At 35.7% G+C, this 20,402-nt stretch overlaps 3 protein-coding genes and 1 long non-coding RNA gene across 4 annotated transcripts; 1 reads left to right on the top strand and 3 right to left on the bottom strand.

Annotated features, from left to right (window-relative positions):
- Positions 1-834: 834 nt before the first annotated feature.
- Positions 835-2,714, bottom strand: LOC108218065 (FBD-associated F-box protein At4g10400-like). The gene is made up of 3 exons (XM_017390989.2): positions 1,724-2,714; positions 1,581-1,638; positions 835-1,167 (listed from the first exon to the last, which is right to left on the bottom strand). The coding sequence occupies exons 1-2, from the start codon at positions 2,612-2,614 to the stop codon at positions 1,588-1,590; spliced, it is 942 nt and encodes a 313-aa protein (XP_017246478.1). The 5' UTR covers positions 2,615-2,714; the 3' UTR covers positions 835-1,167; positions 1,581-1,587.
- Positions 2,715-4,180: 1,466 nt separating this feature from the next.
- Positions 4,181-8,997, bottom strand: LOC108217381 (probable FBD-associated F-box protein At1g32375). Its single transcript, XM_017390216.2, has 4 exons — positions 7,862-8,997; positions 7,616-7,762; positions 7,206-7,532; positions 4,181-4,434 (listed from the first exon to the last, which is right to left on the bottom strand). Exons 1-3 carry the CDS (start codon positions 8,765-8,767, stop codon positions 7,242-7,244), a joined length of 1,344 nt encoding a protein of 447 aa, XP_017245705.1. The 5' UTR covers positions 8,768-8,997; the 3' UTR covers positions 4,181-4,434; positions 7,206-7,241.
- Positions 8,998-10,571: 1,574 nt separating this feature from the next.
- On the top strand, positions 10,572-15,127 carry LOC108218582 (uncharacterized). The gene is made up of 4 exons (XR_010291415.1): positions 10,572-10,744; positions 12,245-12,311; positions 13,184-13,278; positions 14,622-15,127. It is a non-coding gene; the product is annotated as an uncharacterized LOC108218582 (long non-coding RNA).
- Positions 15,128-16,443: 1,316 nt separating this feature from the next.
- LOC108218581 (multiple C2 domain and transmembrane region protein 6) lies at positions 16,444-20,168 on the bottom strand. The gene has a single exon (XM_017391581.2). The coding sequence runs from the start codon at positions 19,757-19,759 to the stop codon at positions 16,574-16,576; it is 3,186 nt and encodes a 1,061-aa protein (XP_017247070.1). The 5' UTR covers positions 19,760-20,168; the 3' UTR covers positions 16,444-16,573.
- Between the last annotated feature and the right edge of the window lie 234 nt (positions 20,169-20,402).

Here is a 20,402-nt window from a genome sequence, read left to right as displayed (position 1 = left end):
TAAAATGGGACGGAGTGAGTATCTTACAATTGGTGATGTTAGACTTTTCTGCACCAAATTAGATGACAAAGTAGCGAAATGGCAGGAAATAAAACAACGAGAAATGTTGGGTACCTGTTCAGATTCCCGAATGCTTAGCTGGTAAAAGTCAAATCGATTAATTAGGAAAATATTCTAGATTAGTCACAAGGGAGGAATTCAGTTGGTCATCTCTTAATGTATATGTATATACAGAAGCCTTCTAGGGAATCTGAATGCAAAACCATTGAATGGTGATCACTGATCAGAGCTCAAGTTTAATGTGAGGTGTCTGGTTTGTGTCAAACTACGGGTAACAAATGTGTGGACTTATCTACCTTATGCGGGTCATAATCAGAGGCCAAAGAAACAAATGTTCATAACCTTATAATGTTAGTTCAAACCAGCTGGAACTTCTTACTGAACTGATCACTACATTTCAAGTCCTATCAATGTTAAAAAGTATGGTGCCCTTGATTAGTAGGCTTAATGACCTCTTAACTCTTAAAGTATGTATGCAATCAGCCCTCAACATTATTTTAACTGAGCCGATTCAACCCTCCAACTATTCGTTGAGTACGAGAGTAACCCTCATACCGGGACAGCGTGATAAAACTATACATAACGGAGGGGCAAGCTTAAGGAAGTTGGCATGTGGTCCTCAATAAAAACAGTGCACAGAGAGTAGGCAAATATAAATCATACGCTTCAGGCAAGTATAAATCATATGCTTCAGCCTTCAGCTGTAAATCAAGGGAGCTCATGAGCCGTCCTCATCTAGTAGCAGAACCTATATGTACCAGAACTTTTATGGTGTTGAAATTTAACTCTAATAATTTTATATCATAAAATAATAACACTGCATGCAAGAATGACTTGTACGGTAATGTTACTAAGAAAACAACCACAAGTTAGAAAGCTCTCCTATAATCTTTGTTTATTTCACATCCAGAATATGGTAATGTTACTTGAAACCAGTACCGCTTATCTGAAATTGAGCTAATATTAATAAAGACAGGAGTTAATCCGTTTTTACTCGAATATAGAAAAAATATTCAACAATAAAATGACGAAACTGGGTGCAGCTCTTGTATAGCAAGAATCCTTTTCGCTAATCATGATCACTCGTGAGTAGCAGCGACTTGTCTTCTGCACATAGAAAAAAATGTTTAGAATAAAAATTAAATAAAATTGAATGAAGATTAACATGTATATAGGAAGAGTTATCAACTGGAACAAAGAGTGTAAAGTGTGTCGGAATCAACGACCTACATAATACATATACAAATATAAATAGACCAAATAGTGTGAAGCTATTTCAGCTGTAAGCCCAGTAAGACGGGTGCTCAATGCTCATCTAAAAGCAAAGCTAGTCTATGTATACCTCATGAATGGGCATCATTTTGGTAATAACCTGTAATGTTAATGGTTTTGAAGTTCAAAAATAACCTACATGCATTTTACAAAAGAGAAGTCACTACAAAAAATTTTAACATATCAGTTACTGTTTGTTAACTTGGCAATTCACATGAGAGAAAAATCTTTATAACTTGCAACCGAACCTTCAGTTTATATCTTGTATGCTATCTTGTATGAATCAGGTGCACATTCATCGAGGACCTTCAAATAAAATGTAAAAACATAAGAGTCAAATAATTTTGCAGAAAATCGGGGAAAATAATTAAATTAAGTTATGATCACTCACCCCAACAACCTTATCAGTTAGAGTCAAAAACTTGACATGATAAATATTATCAAGAAGCCTGAACACGGACTTGTTAAAAGTCCTTCGTTCCATACCGACATCAATACGAGCGGTTCTGAGAGACAACAAAGTGTCCTTAACAAAGATATTTGCCCATGTATCGTCTGCAATTTTGAGAGTCTCTACTCCCGGTGTATCTATCACAATATCAAGTTTGGCAGCTCCAATAGCAAGCTCATTGCATTTCACCTTCAAATTCCTCAACGCTGATCCACAAATCGAGAGACAAGAGCCGCCACGGGCTTCACACTTGACAATAACCAAATCTTCCAGCACTGGACAGTTGAGCAAAAGGTCCTTAACCGACTCATAACTCGAAAACTTAACATACACAAACTCAAGAACCTTAACCCTAGAAAAACTAATTTCATTTGGAATATCAATCAAGATTCTGCTATTCAATCTTAAAATTTCAAAACCTTCATAGGCATATACATCCGGAGGCAAAACATACGACCCACCCCTAAAACAAAAGCTGAGGCTCAAATCTTTCACTTTGTGGTCAAGTACTTTACGAATCCACTCATCGACTTTCTCAAATTCGTAACTCCCTCCACAAACCAGACCGAATTGATCAAGATTCAAACCCTTAGGCCTCTGCATTAAGAACCTCTCAACAGCACTTTTAAACTGGACTGTAGTCTTACGAACCTTCTTATCGTTGAAGCGAAGATTCTTTAGGGACATGCAAAGAGGCCTCCATCTCTTCGACAAAACACTAGTGCGCACAGCTAATTCAAATGGAAGCAACGAGAGGATCATGAGGAGCAGCGAGTCGGGCAAATTGCTGATTCTGTCGACCCTTGAAATCTTCGATCGTTTGGGAGCCATCACTAAGTAATTGAAAAGGGGATTGTTGAGGAACAACTTTTAGTACTGCAGAAATGGGGAGAGCGAAGTTTCAGACCTAATGCAAGAGACGGCGGGGTTACAGCGATATATATGATGACTACGGGCCCCTCTTTTTAATAATCGATTATTACATTTTGTAATCCTAAATTTTGACTCATTTACAGATGAGTACATATATTTTGAAACGTGATTGTTGACATCCCAAATTTATAATGGGCTGCTGTTGTTTGTAACCCTCCTATTGATAAATATCCGCTAAAATTAAATATGAGGTGTATTTGCATAATATAATTTTTGTTTTTATTATAAAAATTATCTAATAATTCAATTTTATTGCCTAATATATATTTTTATTTTATTACTAATACTCCCAACTATCATTAGAAGAAATTAACTATAAAAATTATATATGCAAGTACGAAAATGCCCCCAACTAACACCTCATATTTATATTTAACGGGAGGTATTACAGACAGCAACACATTATAAATTTTGAGTATCAACTGTCATGTTTCAAATTATAAACACTCATCTGCCAATGAGCAAAAGTTGAAGATTTCAAACTTCAATAATCTCTTTTTAATAACTACTCCGTTTATCTTATTTGGGGAAAATTTGTAACTTTCATTTCTTCTAACTTAATACACATGTAATTTGTAATGCTTCTTATTTTATTTATTTTAGTATATAATATTTTAAAACATAACTTTATATTAAAATAATATATAATTTTTAATTAAAATAAATTTTAAATAATTAATAGGTTTGATTGAAATATAGCTTTATTTGAAAAAATCAAATAAATTTCTTATAACAATCAAAATAAGACTTATAGCTGCATAAGTAATTTATTGAGATATTTAATAAATTGTTCATAAACAAACTAATATATCAACCAATCAAAAATTAATTTGATATTCTGTATTTTTTTTTTTTTTTGATATTTCGTCTTTAATAATATGACATGAATATCAAGATACATCATCTTAATGAGATTTCCTCCTGATATTGAAATACGAGTCGTTAATCATCACTAATCATCTATTTTTTTTCACAAATAAGGCAATAACATGTTTTAACAAGAATATATACATGGATGGTCATGGAGCAAGGTTTGGGATAGAAGAACCCGACCTACCACCTTTCTACAAACCTGAGGTACCTCTCCTTATCTCTTCAACTGCAATACGTCATCCAAGTGCGAGGTCTATTCCTTTCCAAATGATGGGGTCTAGCTCCAGCGTCTAGCTTCGTTTCATACTTTTGCCTAAGTCTCATATATAGTAGCAGTGTGTTGAATTAATCTGCTATATAATTTGTCTCGGATTTTCTTTCAGGTTATTGCTTTATCTTAGTGGTCACTTGAGCCTCAAGCCTTTTGTTGGATGCATTAAGGTTATCTTAAACTAACCTTTCATAGCCCTATGCTATGTTACACAGTAATACAGATCTAGCATAAAAATCTTGTAATATAACTGATGCCACGATGTTACTCGGAAACCACCAACTAAAATAGCTCCGGACTCGGGTAGAGTGAGCAATAATTTTGTTTCATTGTTCGGTAACAGTAATTTTACTTGAAAACACCACCACACGCTCCAGTATTAAACATTAACAAAAAGGCAGAAGTTGATCTAGTATTATACTGATATATAGAAAACATGTTCAACAAATCCAACCAAATAAAAATGTTTTCAGAATAAAATGAGGAAACTGATGAGTGCAGCTCTTGCTCAAGGTATATCATGATTCCTCAGGAGCAGCTAGCAGCAGACCTCTCTTCTCCTCTCTTCTCTCTTCTGCACATAGAATATCACATTTAGAGAGACTGAATTAATAATGAACCCGAACAAACAATATGATAACAACCTATGTAGTATGTATACAAATACAAATAGACCAAACAGTGTAAAGCTATACTTCAGCTGTAAAACTGGCCTACCCGGACGTGTTCATCTAGAAGCACGGCACATGTGTATGAGAACCGTCATTGCTTTCGCAATTTAAAACAATAACACTGCATGCATTTTAAATAAGACTAGAAGGTATTGTACACACACAAAAAAAACTAATTTTATGTTACATGTAGCCAAACCTTGAGTTAATTATATCTTATATGTTATTGCCTGATCTACAAATATGCATTAAATAATACACACATACATAGTTGTATTATATTTGGTAACTCCATGTATATATACATATTGAAATTTTACAAAAGAAACGTTAGTTTAGTTATACATATTGAAAGTATTATTGATGATTGTCACAAAATATGCAGGAGCATATCTCAGCTGGAACAATCGGGCCGGATCAGATCGGATACGGCAATATTCAAATTCAAATTTTTATTATCCATACCATCCCTAATCTCAGCTTCTATATATATGCTAAGGAACCTGTATTATAATATGTAAACTATTGAATTCTATTATGACTGATCATGTAATTCATCACACAAAAAGAATAATACTGAATTTTTGACATTAAGCTTATGAATTTCTGTAACTAATAATGAGTTTCATTCAATACTCCTCTGTTCCATATACAGCAGATATAGCAGCTTTCTGGAAATATTAATAATAGTTTGCATAATAAGTGTTCTCGTTATTTAATTGTATGTTCCTATAAAGACCTACCTTAAGCAAAAGCTAACTTGAAAGAAATCTAAACGAGATAACTATGCAAAAAATATTGCCGAGTTTCTGGCAGCGCCATCTTTGCAAATATGATTATTGCAAAGCTAATAAAAGGCAAAACATGGAATTTGCAGCTTTTTACCAATGAAGACTATTAGAACTATACTTTAGGGCTTCGTAGGACTTCACAGTCTAGGTTTTTCTGTAAAAGGAGTCTCAATCTCTGATGGCAGACAGACTGCCGGAATGAGAGGGAAAGAGAGTTTTCAAGCTATATAAAGATCCTGCAGGCATTTCGGTACCACATGAAAGTGTTCAGTGGATACCATGCATAAGAATGTTCAGCTATGAAATTATGGAGACTAAAAGAAAGATACGGTTAAGTAGTGGAGGCAGCAGATTGGAACAGTCCTAGTCTACTGATCTACAAAAAACAACAACAAAAATTATATAATTATATAGTATACAAGCCTAATATAGTAAAAGTATAAGAACATATCATCTTCAGGTAGATATGTTAAGCACTTATATGGCAAATAAACATTGACCAACTTACACACCAAATAGCATGACAATGAATACAAAGACCTAGGAGAGAACCCAAGTCACTACAGATCACTACAGAGAGAACATTTAAAACTAAATACACCTTTATATATTTTTCTTTAATTTATCTAGTGACCTAAAGCGGATTGAATCTTAATTTGTGGCAATAGGAAGCTGCTCCCTAGCACAAAGAAGAGCAGCAGTGTCAGGAAGCAGCCAATTGCCGGCAACATTCATATAATATTTATAACTCACAAAGTAGTCACCTTTTCAAAACCTAACATGAATGAACTCCAAAATTAGTAACTATAGGAGGACAAAAATAATGAGTACTGATAAGCTTTAAATAGTTTCTGTGCTTTCACCTCATAAAGATCCTGTAGTTATTAATTACAGTTACCAAACATTAGTGTTCATTGAATAAGTTTAATGTTTAATAGGGAATGATTGTGTAGATCAAAAGAAAGGTAAGGAAAGTCGTGGAAAGGCACCAGGATTGAAAATTACTAGCCCTACTGATTGGCCTATAAAATTTATTTAAGATGGTAAGTAATGTTATCTACTGGTATTTAACCATTATAGAGTAATTATATTTTGGTAATGTAGCTGAGGCAGATTACATACTAATCACTTGATATGGCAGATATATATTCATTATAAGTTCGAACCTTATCCAGGCCAAGTTTCTACATAGATGTCTATTGCAAAACAGTTCTTGGTAGTGGGTGTTGGTTCTGTGGCACCTCCAGCCATGATAATCAATAAGAATGTTCGACGAAGAATGGGACTTAATCAATGTGGATGGTGGTTCTGCGGCACCTTGGCATGATAATAATCAGTAAGAATGTTCTTCTTATCAACTCAATATCTCAAAGACCTAGCAGACGATGTAAATAAAAACCTACCAGAGGACCAAGTTATTATTTACTATAGAAAACATAAGAGGTCGGCAACTAAAACAAGAAATCCAGATACACCTTCACTTATTTTCCTTTCGTTTTTACTAGTGACCTAAACCGGATTGTAACTTGGCCTGAGGCGCTATAAAGCAGTACCACAGTAGTTACAGCACTGCTTATCATCCTAGCTAGATAGGCTGTTTCCATTTTATTTAAATTGTGGAAGCTATATATGTAATCACTTATTTTAAACTAAAAATGAAATCCTTCCGCTATATATATGTGTGTGTGTGTGGAGAGAGCAATTAAATCAAACAATCTACTAAGAACATTTTTAAATGTTATTCTTAGCTAGACAATTCATCTAGCTCGAAACTAATTCGTGCCAGATTAAAAGCTAAAATAACACTGTGGAGAGAGTAAAACTGTAAAGCATTAACCAATACAAGTCTTACTGAAACAAAAGCTTGTGTAGAGTAAGTGTACCTCGACTATGTTGTTACCATAAGGGACACAGCCATATTAATCAACATTAATCTTGCAAGTCTTTGAACCTCTGTGAAACTTCAGTAGCTTCTTCCGGATCCTAAACTTTTTCCATTCGGAACAATCAATCGAACAGTAAAGCGACATCTCTCTCAAAGCTCTCCCATGCAGGAGCAAGTATTGAACAAGTGAGAACTCTTGCTTTGTTTCATTGAATATTCCAATCTGTATTGTTTTCAGATTTGAGGACAAGCATGTTGGAACTAGTCGTGGGCTACTCCACAATTCACGATAACTATCTTCGCCGTCGATTTTTAAATTAACCTCCTGACAAGGAAAAAAAAGGATTCGAAGCATACGTTCAAAACCGTGTTAGAAAATGCATCAAATTACAATAGTGTATAACTTACATATGAAAGTTCAAGACTTTGAAGGTTGGGTGAGCTTCCAAGTATTTTTGGCAGTACAGTCCAACAAGTCCAACGATTTACACGGAGCTCTAACTCAATCAAACTAGGCAATATAGGCAAATTGAGATCAGATATACGATTGAGTACCTTCAAATAAAAAGGAAAAACATGAGTTATATAAATATGCAGCAAACTTGAAAAATAGTTCAATCATCAATAGTATTGATTTATAAACACGACACTTACCATAAGCTTCTTATCTGTCAAAGTCAAAAACTTGACATTACAAAATTTATGAAGAAGCTTAAACACAGAAGCAACCGACTCAACAGAGATATGAGCCGTCCCGAGGGACAACCAACTGCCCTCAATAGAGAGATTAGCCCACGTAGAGTCTCCAAATCGGAGAGTCTCTAACGCCGGTGTATCTATACTAATCCGATGTTGATTTTCTATTAAAAAATACTCATTACATTTCAACACCAAATTCTTCAACACCGATCCACAAACATAGAGATGGTCCCCGCCGCTAAGCCATTTACACCTCTGAATCACTAAATCCTCAAGCACCGGACAGTTCACCAAGATCTCCTTGACTGACTCATAAGTCGAGAAAGTAACTTCCCGGAACTCAAGAACCTTCAGCCTCGAAAATCTCAAAACATCCGAAATAATAACCAATATTCCCCGTTTAAGCCTCAGAGCTTCGAATTTTCCATAGGCATACACATCATGAATTAATCGATATGGAACACCTTCAAAGCTAAACCCTAGCGTCAAATCTTTCACTCGGTGCTTAAGTACTTTATCAACCCACTTATCCACAAAATCAGAATCAACGCGCCCTCCGCATTCCAAACCGAACGAATCGATATACAAATCACGAGGCCTACACATTACAAACCTATCGACAGAAGTATTGAACTGCACTCCAGAAAAACGGCCATACCTATCATCGAAAAGAGCATTGGAGAGTGACATGCAAACACGCCTCCATCTCTTGGACAGAACACTGGTGCGCACGGCTAAATCGAATGGAAGCAAGGAGAGGATGATGAGGAGTAGCGAGTCTGGGAGATTGCTGATTCTATCGACCCTTGTGATCATGTTTCGCATGGCCTCTCTTGTAATCTTGGCGCGTCTGGAACCCATTGAAGCAGTGAAATGTGTCGGAATTGAATTGAAAGGGGAAGGGGTTAGTAAGAAATGAAAAGGGGGAGGATTGTGTAGCCAAAGGGTAAGCGAAGCTATGTTTCAGGAGTCATGTAAGAGTAAGACTGACAGCAGGATTGCAATATTTAACGGGCGATGTATTCTAGGCGGATTTTTTGATTTTTTATTAATTCATCGACTCAAGTAATACTTAATTTAAAAATAATGTATTAAAAAAAAAGATAAGTACATGAAAAACCCTAGTTTTCTTTTTCTCTCTTCTCTCTAGCCGCCTCCTCTTTTCATCTCCGACGGGGCTTCCATCGGTTTCCGGTGGAAAGCCCCAAATCTTTTCGTTTGATTGCTAGTTTTTTATTGTTCTTGCTTTTTCATTGAGTTTCTTAATAAATCTCCATCTTCGGGGAAAGTTTTCTTAGATCTATATCACCGAAACTTTCGATTTTCGTTCTTATTCGCTTCCAGAGGCCTTTTTGGATTTGTGAGTGGATCGATTATCTCCTAAGCATCGTGGTGCAGATCTAATTGTTTTAGTTTGTTTTGATTATAATTTGATTTCTCTCCCTGGTGAGAGTGTGTGATTTTTCTCTCCTTCTTTTGTGAGAGTGGTTTGGATTCATAGATAAAGCCTTTCGGGAATTGCATTTGTGGTCGATAGCTCAAACGGAGTTTTTGGAAAAGATGGTGAACACAGAGCAAGGATCTATACATGTACCATCGTCAATTTCAACATCGCTTATTTGTCTCATCTTGGCTATGAAGACAGGCATGTTAATTTTTTCTATGTTTGTTCGACTCGATCATTCTTGTAGATGCCGTATGGCCATTATTTATTGAATTATCTCCTTTTTTTTTTCAAAAAAAAAAAAAATAATGTATTAAAATTTCGGAGTATAGTTTTTTTTTTTGGGTAAATTTAGAATATGTTCATATTAAATTAAGATTTGGTTGTGCGTTTTAGAGATCGATGATAGTTTGCGATATTATTAAATTTTTGATCATAATATTCGAATTAATTTTTAAATAAATATGCTAATCTAATAATAGAATGCAATAGGATATCTACACTAATAATCGTGCATCAATGATTGAGTCAAACAAATAATGAATTTAATCGTCAGTTCCCATAAAAAATATTTTAAGACAATAGTTCTATTTTTTGCATTCTTTCTGATACCTTCCCCATCATACTCGGGTGAAATTATAATTTGATTATCATAAAAAAAAGTTGAATCCTTCTAGTTCTAGTCTGATATTTTAATCGATTCATAGGGGTCTTAACAAGAGAAATCCTACAACTACGATTGCATATATAATTTTATTGCCCAACTAAAACCTCGTTTATGTTCAAGAAACAAAAATAAACCTCTCACATCAAGAATTAAAAAACAACTTGAAAAAACAAGTTGAAAATTGAAATAAAAACAAACCAAACAAATGAAAAAAAAATAGATCTGACAATTGAAATCACATATAAGTGATTTACTCTAAATCCAATAAATTTCACTTAAATCGGAAAAAAGAAAAATCAAAAATTTCAATGATTACCGATTTTATGAATAATCAACTAACTATATTTATGTGCAGAAATAGGAAAAATTTATTTTATTTTTAAATTATATTTCTTATATCAATAGATAGAATTATTTTCAATTTTTGACACATATTTTATAAAAATAACAACTCTATTGAATATTGATAATTGAAAAAATTAAATTAAATTTCAAAATATAAATATTATTCAGCCAAAAACTATAACAATCGTTTGCGCCTGAAAAATATGGAAATAAGGAGGAAGAACTCAACAAAGTTTGGTCGATGGCCAGAGATGGTCCCACATAGAGCAAGCTGCCAAGCAGTAAAGCAGTCTTATATCAGTAGAGCTGTCGCCTGTCCCGGAGCTCCGGCTGGTTTCCGATCGTCGGAAAAAATGAGTGTTTTTCAATCCGTGGCAATCAGGTCATTTTCCCCGTCCTATTTTTACTATCTCTCAATACATATAGATATATGAATGTATATATTGGTCATTGTTTAGTGTAACAGTAATGAACACTACAGACTACAGAGATATTCATTTAGATTCTAATTTTGAACCCAATTAAGTTTTTCTGTGAATAATAATAGATTCTAAAATAGACTTAATAACAAATTTGGATCAAATGTAACATGATTTTGTGTAAATATTATTATTCAAAACATGTATATAAGATTCTATTTTGGAATCTATACAAGATTCTGTAATATCTGATTTGTTAAATTTTGTTGAGATTTGATTTGGTAGTTGCTGTTAAACTTAATGATTCTAGGTTTAATTAATCATCTTATATTTGAATTAAAGAGTTATGATAGTGTTCGTTATTATTCTTTACGTAAAATGTGTTTTTTATGACATGGTTTTTTTATTTATAATAACTTTGAAAGCTTTTTGATGTTCTTGTCAATCATAATTAGGTAATTTATTATGTTTATGTTTCCCGGAATATATATATTCACCAAAAGGTTCAGAGAGTGTCCAGCTTTTCCTTGCCTTATTTCATGATAGTCAGAGTGGATAGAGAAAATTCATTTGTAACTCATTTTCTGCAAAATAATATTCGAGAATTAATTTCCAAAAAAATATTATTGGAATTATCTTCAGCTGTTTTATTCTATCTGAAGTACTTGTTTAGGCGTCATATACTCGACGTCAACCAGAAAAGCCTTTTCCAAATTTGTGTATGTTTGCTTACGAATATATTGTACAAAATTATTTAAGAAAGTTAAAAAAAAATCGAGGAAAATGTTAACAAACATCTTATTCCCCTGACAATATTTTCCTACACAGTATTTAATCTAGACATCTTATTTTACCACCTAATACTTATAGGTAATTGAATTTGAATTAAGGACTTGAGATGCTCTAGATGATTCTTAGTTAAACATCCTTTTAAATTTAATTTTTTGTTACTCAACTTTTTAGTTTTGTTTCTGAATTTTTGCTGATTTAACATAAATAAGTGTTAATTAATATATCTTTAGTTTCTTGAACTCGAGCTTATCAGGAAGAACTCAAGTCCTGCAACACTCGGTTCAGTTCATTAAGGTTACAGGGCAAAAAGTTTTTATTTGAGTTTGAACCGAACCGAACTTGATATTCTGAATGCCGGTTAGTTACGGTCCCTACTCATTATTCTAACTACAGTATCAATGGAAATCATTACTACGCTCAGTAAGTTATTTTATCTATATTGCACCTTGATATGAACACTAAAAGGATGTGTGCAAGGCTGAACTTATCTGTATGTAATGAAGTTGAAACTGAAAGTATTTTATTACTTATTCTGCTATTGGTTTTTGCATTTTGTTCTATAGTGTATTGAATTTTTGCAACTTATTTACTTGAGTTTGTTTATACTTGGTCATGCAATTTTACTGTTATTTGTTTGATAATTAATGTGCAAATATATGTTTCTATTTCAGAGTGACAATGAGCAATATGTTAGGTCAGCTTTCATCATCTGAATAAGCCTCGAGCAAACATGCGGAGGTAGACCTTTGGTTGAGTACTATGTGAGTTATTTAGTGGCATTGCATCCATATGAGGTTCTAATTTTACAGCTTCGGCGAGGTGTCCTTACATTGTGGATTCGCGTAGGATAATATACAACTCAAATTGTGAAGTGATAAAACATCTCAAATTGGCTTAATATACATCAGAGAAGAGCAGTAATAGTAAGTAACAACTAAACTTTAACAAATTATAAATCAGAACATCTATGTACTCCTATATGCAACCCGTATTCTCACACTACTAATTCTAGGTTAGATATGTTGCTTTAACCTTTTTAGGGAGTGATTGGTTACTAGTATGATATTCTGTTTATTTTAATATATAAGTTTATATATTTATTTATTTATCAGATTTTGATAGGGTTTCAGGTTTGGATCGGGTTTCGAATCTCGGTTCGATACGCGTAACCCCCACATCCAAATCCACACTCTTTCCGGTCTAAAAAATTAAATCAAATCCAAATCTGAAATTTCGGTTTCAGGAATATCCAATCAGGTCGGAACTGATCGGGTATTTATCGGATTATTTTCCATCCCTTGTCGTGTCAATATAATGTTAGGTTGATTATAGAAACTAAAGTTAAAAGCAAATCATGGCGAGAATGTAAGTAGATTGACCATCTACTTTCCTGAGCTTTCCCAAACTATTTTCTAGTGTACATATGTAGTATGATACTGGTACTAAATACTAACTTGGATGCACAAGTAGTATTGGATAAATAAATTCATGAGTTCAATTTCGATTTGTAGAATTATCTGTAGTAAATATGATTTTGTCACTGTAAACGACAATCCATTGATTTATCTGATATTTTGAATATTTAAGCTGAAGGGAATGAATACATGCAGGTGAAACTGATAATGGCATTTCTCAAACTTAAAGCCATGTCTACAAGACTGCAAGTTTCCTTAAGCTCACATTTCATGGTTCTATCCTCATCCTGGTAAGCTAAGTTCTTTTAATATTTGTTGTTTAATTCCTGTGCAATCTAAAAAAACTGATTCATTCAGATTTTGATATTTATGTCTTATTTTTGTGTCTGTATATGTTAGTAGATGGTCTACAAGCCAGAAATGATATAATTAATTTGGTCAATTCACTTGGGGTTGGACATGTTTTGATTGAGCATTTAATAATGCATACAAACAACTTTTGTATCATGTCAATATGATATTAGGTACTGAGAATTAGAAAGTAGAAAACTGATGTTAAGTTTCATCGGGAGGAAGGGAACGAAAATTGTGAAGTAAATTCTAGGGAATAAAAGGATGTTAAGAGGAAGAGTACGAGAGAGTGCAATTATCTTGTGACGACGCAAGGGAAGAAATTGAACAGGAAGGAGAGCAGAGCATGCCTTCTCAGTTTGGTTGTGTCGAGCTCTAAGTTATATTGGTGGGAGTAAAAGAAATAAAAATATAAAGTTTATACCCACAAGATAGTACAAAATTCATTCTATTCCCTCCAAATTTGATTCTCTTTATTTAAGTGAAGCGCATAAATTGAGAGGACTAGTGACTTAGGGAATTTGCACAGAAACAATTAGAATAGATGGAGTAATCTGTGGAGAGAGGCCAAGGAAGCATTTAACAGAAACATATATACATTCTAGTAGTTATTACCTTTAGAGGCAAGACAATTAATTAGCTCTAGTTGGCTAATATTAACTTAAAAACCTCTTGACTTTTACTTATCTATCCTCCTGTAAGTCTGTAACCAACTACTAATTAGTAACCTTTCACGGACTTTCTTCTATTACAGATAATATATTTAAAAATTAAAACTGTATAGTCCTTGCACAGAGAAAATGAAACTTATATCATACCATTAAAACAATAATACTGATATTTAACATAATCTAGGATGTGGGTGGATCTTATATTATTTGATCAAAAGACAGACCCTCCACAGACACCGACTCACACACACATATGTGCGCACACTCATACTGTACAATCTGGATCAATATATAACCTCCTTAAATGAAAACCTTAAATAGAAACCTTGAAACCAATAAATTTCAACATAATTCATTAATGTCATAGATTCCTCAGGGGTTAACTGATCGCAACCTAGGCATGGATTCTCATTTGTACAAAGATTTAATATGTTGAAAGGTCCAAATGCTGAATTCTATACCCTGTATATATGAATCTGTTCTGCAGCCAATTACTGAAACACACACGCCCACACATCTGTTGTTGATAGGAGCATTCTGCATTTTTCTTACAATTAAAGATTACTTAGCCACTGGCATGTTTCTTTCAATGATCTGTTCAAAATTTTTAGGTCTGGAAACTCCTGCAAAAAATGAAGAAATCCCATGTACTACAGCAAAGTAGAGTAGGACACTAATTTCCGTTTTTAAATCTTTCACATCATATGACTTATGAGGGAATGGAGGGTATAATTGAGAGAATATGGATTCATCATAATTCAGTAATTAGTATTTGTTTGTAACTGTGCTGGGGTATAGGCATTCCAACCATTTTCACTGCATAGTGGTTGATCTCCAAGGTTGGTTCCAGGCTCTCAAATAGCCTAGTAACCAATCATGCCCTTCACCATCATTTCCCATTGAAGCTTTCTATTCAAATAGATTTACACATCTTAGCTTATGTTACATTAATCAACTTCAGATATCAATTCTGAACCTCAAAACTATTTTACTGTACAATTATTTGCCTCTTGTCACTTGCTTGCAAGGCATTTAAATTTTATCTTAGTTATAAGTAGCCTTTTTATAGATAGATTTCCATAAATAGTGTCCTTTACTTAGTTGGGTCATTCCTTTTCCATCCAGGTTGTTCACACTAAGGGATACATGCAAGCACCGGTATTTGTCCCATTATGCATGTGGGGGACATCAGCTATTGTCAGGATTACATATTTAGGACGGTGGTCAGTTTAAGTGATTGAAAAATTAGCTGTAAAAATGACAATACAGAGTTGAAAGAGAAATTGGAGAGCAGCGAGAGCCGAGAGGTAATCTACCTACTCCAATCTAGGGGAGAGATGTGCATGTGCGATAGAGCCAGGACAGACTCAACTAAGGAAAAGGAGGGTCACTTCTAAAAATTAACTTGTGGGCAAAAGGTTGAAATGATATAAACGTATTTGGCTGGTTACTAAGGAAGCCAAGAATGGCTAAGTAAGCAAAAAAGCTCTGTAGGAAGCATGCTGGGTTTAATGTGTGCTTTCTGACCATTACAGCTCTACTTCTGTAGTTGCTGTACAGTATATTTCTCCACTAGACCAAAGTCCCATGCTTCTAAGAACAATAGAGGGGTAGCATCCATTGTCACAACTCATAAGAGAGGTTTTCTGTCAATTTTTCATTCTGTAGTGATTGTTGTGGATCAGGAGGTTGTATTTGAATTTTTTTTTTGACAATGGTGGTTATATATTTAATCAATGCGCACTTGATATGTGTTTATTACTTTTAATTAATGTGACAGCCAGCGCAAAACATGTTCTGACTAGGAGGTACTTCCTCTATCCCTCCAGATTCTTTAGAGCAAGTCCAAGAGTGCCTCAAATTGATGTCCTAAATCAAAATTTAAGGCATTTGAAGCAAATGAGTGCTCCAACAATGTCCTAGTGGTGCCTTAAAACACTAGGACATCTCTCAAATGCCTTATTTTTGAGGCACAAGTATGCATGTCCTAAATCATTTGTACCAATAAAAAAATTAGCTTTCACTCATTTCAACACATCTCTCTCCTCTCTCTTTTTCATTTCCCTCCAACAATAATTCAAATATATTACTATTTTAATTATAAGGCACATTAATAAGGCATGTTGTTGGAGTTGGTATATTAAAATGATGTCTTAAATCACTAGGACACTATTTTTTATTATATTTATATGGAATTGTTAGGACATTGTTGGACTTGCTCTGAGAGGGCTTGACACACATTTTAAAACTATTATAAAATATAGTTTTATATATTATTATAATTCCTTTTTCTTCAAGAAAAAGAAAAAATAAGTTATGAAATTATCCTTTATATCCATCTTAAAAATACGTGCCAAACAGTGAAAAAAAATAACTGCTATCAATGGAAGGAGTAATTCTTAAACATCTATTCTCATTTAATTCAAGAATATATTGCAAAATAAAGCTCAAAAGAATATTATTGGAATACTTGAAGATCTAGCTTCTGCTTTCATGCTCGATTCATTATAGCGTGCATTTTTATTTACACTTGAATGAGTGAAATAATATCTATTTTATGTGCTCATAATAGAAGCATATCCGACTTGGATGGTAGTCTCTTGAAGAAATTGACAGGTACAGAAGGCATCCTGTTTCTGAACCGAGGATGGCGCAGCATGACCAGACCGACTAGAACTGCAATGACTTGGAAGGGAGTTACGTAAAGCACTACTGCCAAAACTAATGCAAAGATAATGAAGATTGCCGTGGCCCTTGAATCTCTCCAGCTAAGTATTGCTAAAGCTCTCTCTGCTTGTGTTGCCAAATCTCCGACCACTGTTTGGACTCTTCCGGCCACACTCCGCATTCTATCATACCTCATTCTCACAAGGTCTGATGGCCTAGAAGTTGGAAATGTGTCAAATTCCTCATCAAGCTCATCCGGGTGAGTGTTCTCAGCTTGTGAAATCCTTGCATCCATGTGTGGTGGCTTTCTTGGCCTGAACCTGTAGTTCCATAGTCCAATCACAAACAAGTAGAGAAATATTGTTGGCAAGATCAGTTCTGGATAGCAAACCAGAATCAAGAAAAGAACATGCACGAGACATGTTGTTAAGGGGTTTCTCCATTTGCAAATTCCATCTAGCCATCTGCAGACAGCCGAAACCCCAGAGAGCAGTGACATTATGCGGTAGAAGTTTGCTTTGCTTCGCCTGAGGCTCCACATATGGTAATCAACATCCAACATATACTCCACAGTCTCCCTCCTGAGAGGTGGCTCTGCCCTAGATAGACGCGCTGCTACTATCTGCATTGCCTGGTGTCGAAGCCAGTCAATGTGACGTACTGAAATGGGATAGGCATAATGCATCTTGGGTAGCAATGGCATTCCATATTGTGCCACCATATTGACCCAAGCTACGCAAGTGAATCTTACAGCTAACTGCAGTTCTCCGTGCTTCTTTAAACCAGAACGGTCCAGAACCAACAAAGGGTAGTAATGGGTATAAATCCTATCTGTTTCCAAAGTTGAAAGACGAATTCGTACTTTACCTATTCTCTGATCTCTTGCGTCCTCTCTGTTTCCATTAACATGGAAGTTATCAAATACACCAATTGTGATCACCGTGCAGGGGTCGTAAACTTCCCAGGTATACTGCTCGTTCCACCTGGGAGAGAGAGTGTCAAGAAGTGTCCTGGTACGAACCCATTTATTTCCGTACTTGGCTATACAATAAGCATCTGTACTTCCTCCATGGCTGCTTTTCATTGGGAGCAAATTCTTTGCACTCAAAATCCCCAATTCGAGAATTCCAATGCTAGGCTTTCTCAGAAACTTTGATGAAGGCTGAAAGTCACTACTAAAAGGAGTAGACTCATCGAGGACATGGTAACCCGCATCTAAACAAAGCCTGAGGAGTATTTTGCTGGAAAACTTAATTTCTTTTGTCTTGTCAACTTCGTCTCCAGCGTGAGAAGGCTTGTGAAGATTAAACCAGCGAGGATCCAGGGGCTTATGCCAGTCCATTCTCGGTGGTATCTCTCTTACAGGTATGATCACTCTCCCTATTGGCTCCCCCGGTCCATGCCGTTCTTCCACCGTAAGAGTTAAGAATTCATCAAATGGCTCTGAGGCTACAAACATAAGCTCATCATTCCAGACAGGATTTATATGCCTCACTGGGGAAGGCTTGGTGACCCTGATTTGATTTCCGAGATGGACCTTTACATGTGTGTCCAGCTGTCTAGTTTTCTCAATTGGCACAAGATCCTGAGCTTCGATAACATGAACTCGAAGGTAGTATAACTTTGGTGAGAAATAAACCTTCGATCGTGTATTAGCAAGGTTCTGGTGACTGATGTTGTGAGCATCGTTGTGCCAGGCCTCAGGAAAGGCCTCGTCGGCTTGTGTTCCTATCCAAACCGAAAGCATGATTTCTCCTCTAGTAGGCTTTTCCCCTCTTTTGTCTGCTAGTCTATACCATTGAGGAGCCAATGGACTATCCGGTGCCAAACGAAGGGGCACTTCTGCAATATCAAATGCCACCCTCCCAACAAAGTCATCCTTACCGATATCTTTATCCTTCACTATTACTTCAATCAAATTGGTCTGCAATCTTTCTCTAGAAAATGCAAAGATACTGTTCCATACCGGATTCTGGTTCTTATCCAGGTGTTTCGTCAAGCCTTTGTAGTTCCCTACCTTTACCTCCACATACGGGTCAAGGCTTCCAGTAATGTCCATTGCAGGGAGATCTCTAGCTTTCACAACATTCACATACATGTAGTGCATCTTCTCCACCAAATCATAAGTACTTGACATCTTGTCCATCTTGTCCCCATAACGCATCCGAGCTGCTACTGGTGGCCGAGTCTCCACCAATCCAAACTCAGGCCTCTGTCCTGGAAACTGCATCTGCATTACGGTGGCAGGTCCGGGCCCAGGCCCCTGTCGGGCAAAATCAGCTCTGGAAGACTCCATGGGTCTAGGAGGCTCCATAGTGACCGGCCTTTGCATAGGAATCGAAGCAGGTGGTGGTCCTCCACCACCTGTTCCAACAGAGTAAAAAGTTCTCACTTCTTTTTCCTTGTGTTTCTTCTTCAGTTTCTTTTCAATGTCCTTGTACTCATCATCATTAACCCTATAGTTGGTGTTAATTTCTTGCAGCACTGGATTATGTGTACTCTGCTCCAAATGGCTGCTCTTCTTCACTCGTGTTGCTTGTACTTCCTCCGTCTCCTGAGCTCTATACGTCGAAAACTGATCATGGCCAGCGCCATCCTGAGCTCTATGATTAGTTGAAAAGTGATCACGGCCACCATCATGAGAGGCACTGAAATTCGTTGAAAAGTGATCATGGCCACCACCAGCACCACCTATGACATACAATTTAAGAGCAATATCTCCGCGAATATGAGAGAATATACCACGCTTATCCAGAGGGTATCTCTGTACCTGAGCCTGAGATTCGGATAAAGGGACAGAAAGGCCAGAGATTCTGACACGACCCAGAAAATTCTTGTGATGCCCATCACTGCTTTTCTCATTATAAACTGTAACCTCAATCGTTTTCCTCATAAGATCCTGCTGATCATTCATGTTAAACACCATCTTTTCATTCCAATAAGGATTGAGATCCTTCACCTTAGTCTGCGTACGCCGCCTCTCATCTTCCACCTCCACCTCCACAAAAGGACTCGCCGAGCCCTGCCCATCTTTCGGCATCAGATCACTCGCATCTATAACTTCCACCACCAGCTGAGCCATCGAGAATTATTGAGGCCAGCTCCCGGAGAATCGAAATCTTGGACCGACAAGGCAGAACAAAAAGTTGGTAAACACAGACAACAGAGTAGGATCAAAGAAGCGGTGGAGATGAAATGAAATGAAATGTGATGAGATATGAATTGATTAATTGAGTAACAAACAATACACAAATGTGTGTGCTTGTGTGTGTAAGAGAATGAGTTGTCGTTTGGTGGAGAAAGTGGCCCATAACAAATGTATATGTATCATCAAATTATGAACCTCATCTACATGTATCTTCTTTCTATTCTTCTTGTGTTTGAGGAGCTAGAAAGTAATATCATAGTGGGAGTTGAGATGAATCATCTTTGGGTTGAAAGTTGAAACAAGGTAATAACATACATTTTTTGACGTAATAGTTGTTGATAATTTCTAGCCATGCATCGTGAGGATTACGGGAGCCTTTCGAGATGAATAATGTCTATTTTCTACGTATAGATAAACATATATGTCATTGATAACGTGAGAAATTGTTATTGTTGCTCTCATTAAGATTGTTGGAAATTTCTCAAGTCGGTAGTTATATTTATTGTTTTCCTTCTTTGCTGAAAAACCAAGGTCGCAAAGTTTTGTTCCTGTGTACTGGATTAACTCATTAAACTAT

Source organism: Daucus carota, chromosome 4 (assembly GCF_001625215.2).
Source record: "Daucus carota subsp. sativus chromosome 4, DH1 v3.0, whole genome shotgun sequence".
Taxonomy (NCBI): domain Eukaryota; kingdom Viridiplantae; phylum Streptophyta; class Magnoliopsida; order Apiales; family Apiaceae; genus Daucus; species Daucus carota.
The sequence above is the reverse complement of the archived record's forward strand: the minus strand, read 5'-3'. Positions and strand labels throughout refer to the sequence as shown.